General features: G+C 43.0%; 1 protein-coding gene across 1 annotated transcript in view; it reads right to left on the bottom strand.

Annotated features, from left to right (window-relative positions):
• Positions 1-1,818: 1,818 nt before the first annotated feature.
• The window catches only part of HELRODRAFT_160078 (hypothetical protein), a gene marked incomplete at both ends in the record, with an annotated part of 1,074 nt that continues 389 nt past the window's right edge, over positions 1,819-2,503 (bottom strand). Inside the window, 2 exons of the mRNA XM_009017095.1 lie at positions 1,819-1,914; positions 2,015-2,462. Of these exons, the coding sequence (XP_009015343.1) occupies positions 1,819-1,914; positions 2,015-2,462 (544 nt within the window). The remainder of the gene's footprint in view (positions 1,915-2,014; positions 2,463-2,503) is intronic.

Genomic DNA, 2,503 nt, shown 5'->3' with positions numbered 1-2,503 from the left:
CTGTCCATAAAGGTACTTGTGGAAGTGTTTTGTTGCATTGACTATTGCTAGTAACTCCTTCCTGGTCACACAATAGTTTCGTTCGGGTTTTGTGAATCCTCTGCTATAATACGCTAGCACCTTTTCTTCTCCGTCTATATGCTGTGACAAAACGGCTCCGATTCCGTTGTTACTTGCATCAGTATCTAACACGAACGTCTTGCCACGAACTGGATATGCTAGCAAAGGAGCATCACATAGTTCAACTTTTAACTTTTCAAATGCTGAGTCGCATAGGGTATTCCAGTTGAAAACTCGGTCCTTCTCGGTAAGTTGGTGGAGAGGTCTGGCAACTTTTGCAAAATCCTTTACAAAACGTCGATAGTACGTTGCCAATCCCAGAAAACTGCGCAATTCATTTTTATCCTTTGGAGTTGGCCAGTCTTTCACAATTTCTATCTTGCTGGGATCGGTTCGAACTCCATCTGAAGATACCACATGTCCCAAATAGTTAACTTCTTTAGAAAATAACCTGCACTTTTTAACGTTCAGCTTTAAATTTGCCACCCGAAGTCTTGTGAAGATCTCCCGTAAGTTTTCGACGTGTTGATCAAATGTTCTTCCTAGAACAATTATGTCGTCTAAATAGACAAGACAGGTAGACAAGAATGTAGCTGGAGCATTGCACAATCCAAATGGCATGACGGTGAATTGCCACAACCCCGATCCGATAGAAAACGCTGTCTTTTCGCGATCGTTCTTGTCGATTTCTACTTGCCAGTATCCGCTTTTCAAATCAAGCGTAGAGAACCAACTTGAGCCAGATAGGGTGTCCATGATGTCATCAATCCTCGGTAACGGATAGCTGTCCTTTTTAGTCACATCATTTAACTTCCTATAATCAACGCAAAAACGGGTAGTGCCGTCCTTCTTCTTTACCAAAACAACTGGCGAAATCCAGGGACTTGATGACGGTTCGATGACGCCTTGATTCTGCATTGTCGTTATCATTTCGTTTACTTCTGTTTGTTTTGCTAAAGGAAGACGTCGTGGTACTTGTCGGATCGGTTTCGAATCTTGAGTATCAATTCGGTGAGTTACCAGAGCTGTTTTACCTTGGTCATTGTCACCGGTTGAAAACACGTCTGCAAAATCAGCAATCAACGCCTCGGCTTTTAGACGGTCTTCTTGATACAAATTAAGCTCATCTAGTAGATTTTTGGTAAGTTCTTTGAGTCTATCTTTGTCAGTTGGTAGAACCTTTTCCTGTTGCTCCACATCTAATGATTTCACCAAATTTATTGATTGGCAATTACCTATTTCCTCGCCTTTTTTAATTTTAATAGTGTGTTTAGCGGTATTCATTATTCTGACAGGAATAAGACCATTTTTGTTCGCTTCTACAAGGCATTTTCCAATGACCGCGTTCTGTATATTTGTCGTTGAGGTTGGCTCCATCAAATAGAACTGGTGGCCCCCAGGATCGCAATTCAACTTGCCCCATACGATGTTTTCAGATGATTGAGGTAGTTCCATGTCACAATCGACTGTTACTCGAATGCATTTTTCGTCGCTATCCCCCATTATCACTTCTGTATTTCTCCATCTAAGAATGCGTTTTTTTTAAGTCAATTTTGAACCCATATTTTGTCAGAAAGTCGACACCTATTATGCATTCGTCGATGATATCCGCGACTAAGAATGAACCTTCGAATAACAAGTCGCCTAGCTGAACAGTACGGAGAATCTTTCCATAGACTGGTGCTGTTCCTCCGGTAGCTGTTCAAAGGATGTATTTGTTAGAAGTCTCTTTCTTCAGATTGGGTACCAAATCAGATCTTAAAATCGATTTTGTTGCTCCGGTGTCGACCCGTGATACGGGATCATCTTCTCTTCTTTTGCGCCATCTTGTCGCGCAATTTCGGCAGTAGTTATCTTTTAGGCGGTGTTTACAATCACGACGTAGATGGCCTTTTTCGCCACAAATCCAGCATTGGAGTACACCATGCTGTTGGGGTTCGCGTTTCACAATCACCTTCTGGCAAGAGCATTCTTCATGTACTTGGCGTAGACGTACGTCACTTTTTGATGCTTGCTTTGCCGATTCAAAAGTGAGACTGTGCGCAACGGCATCCTTGAGTTTTCGTTTATCTGACAAGAGAAGGGATTGCTTGAGTTCCGAATCACGAAGGGCTTTGATAAACGTATCCAGGGCAGTTTCGTCTCTGTGCTCGGGGTCTGATGTTGGATACGACAGCAATGTCAACCGTTCGATATCTTGTGCCAGCTGCTGAATGGATTCACCAGATCGTTGCGTTCTGTTTCTAAGTTGAGACCGATAAATCTGCTTCATGTGTTCTTCACCATAACGTAAATCCAACGCGCTAACCAGAACTTCATAGTTGAAGTGGTTCTCCGCCGGAATCGTCTGAAGAACCTCTGCTGCTGAACCTCGCAGGGCCAGTATCAGTGCTGTGCTCGTTCTTTTCCGTTCCAACAGTTACTAGTTGCCGCTGCTTCGAAC

This window comes from Helobdella robusta (assembly GCF_000326865.2).
Source record: "Helobdella robusta unplaced genomic scaffold HELROscaffold_2, whole genome shotgun sequence".
Taxonomy (NCBI): domain Eukaryota; kingdom Metazoa; phylum Annelida; class Clitellata; order Rhynchobdellida; family Glossiphoniidae; genus Helobdella; species Helobdella robusta.
Note: the sequence above shows the minus strand (reverse complement) of the source record. Positions and strands in the feature narration are given on the sequence as shown.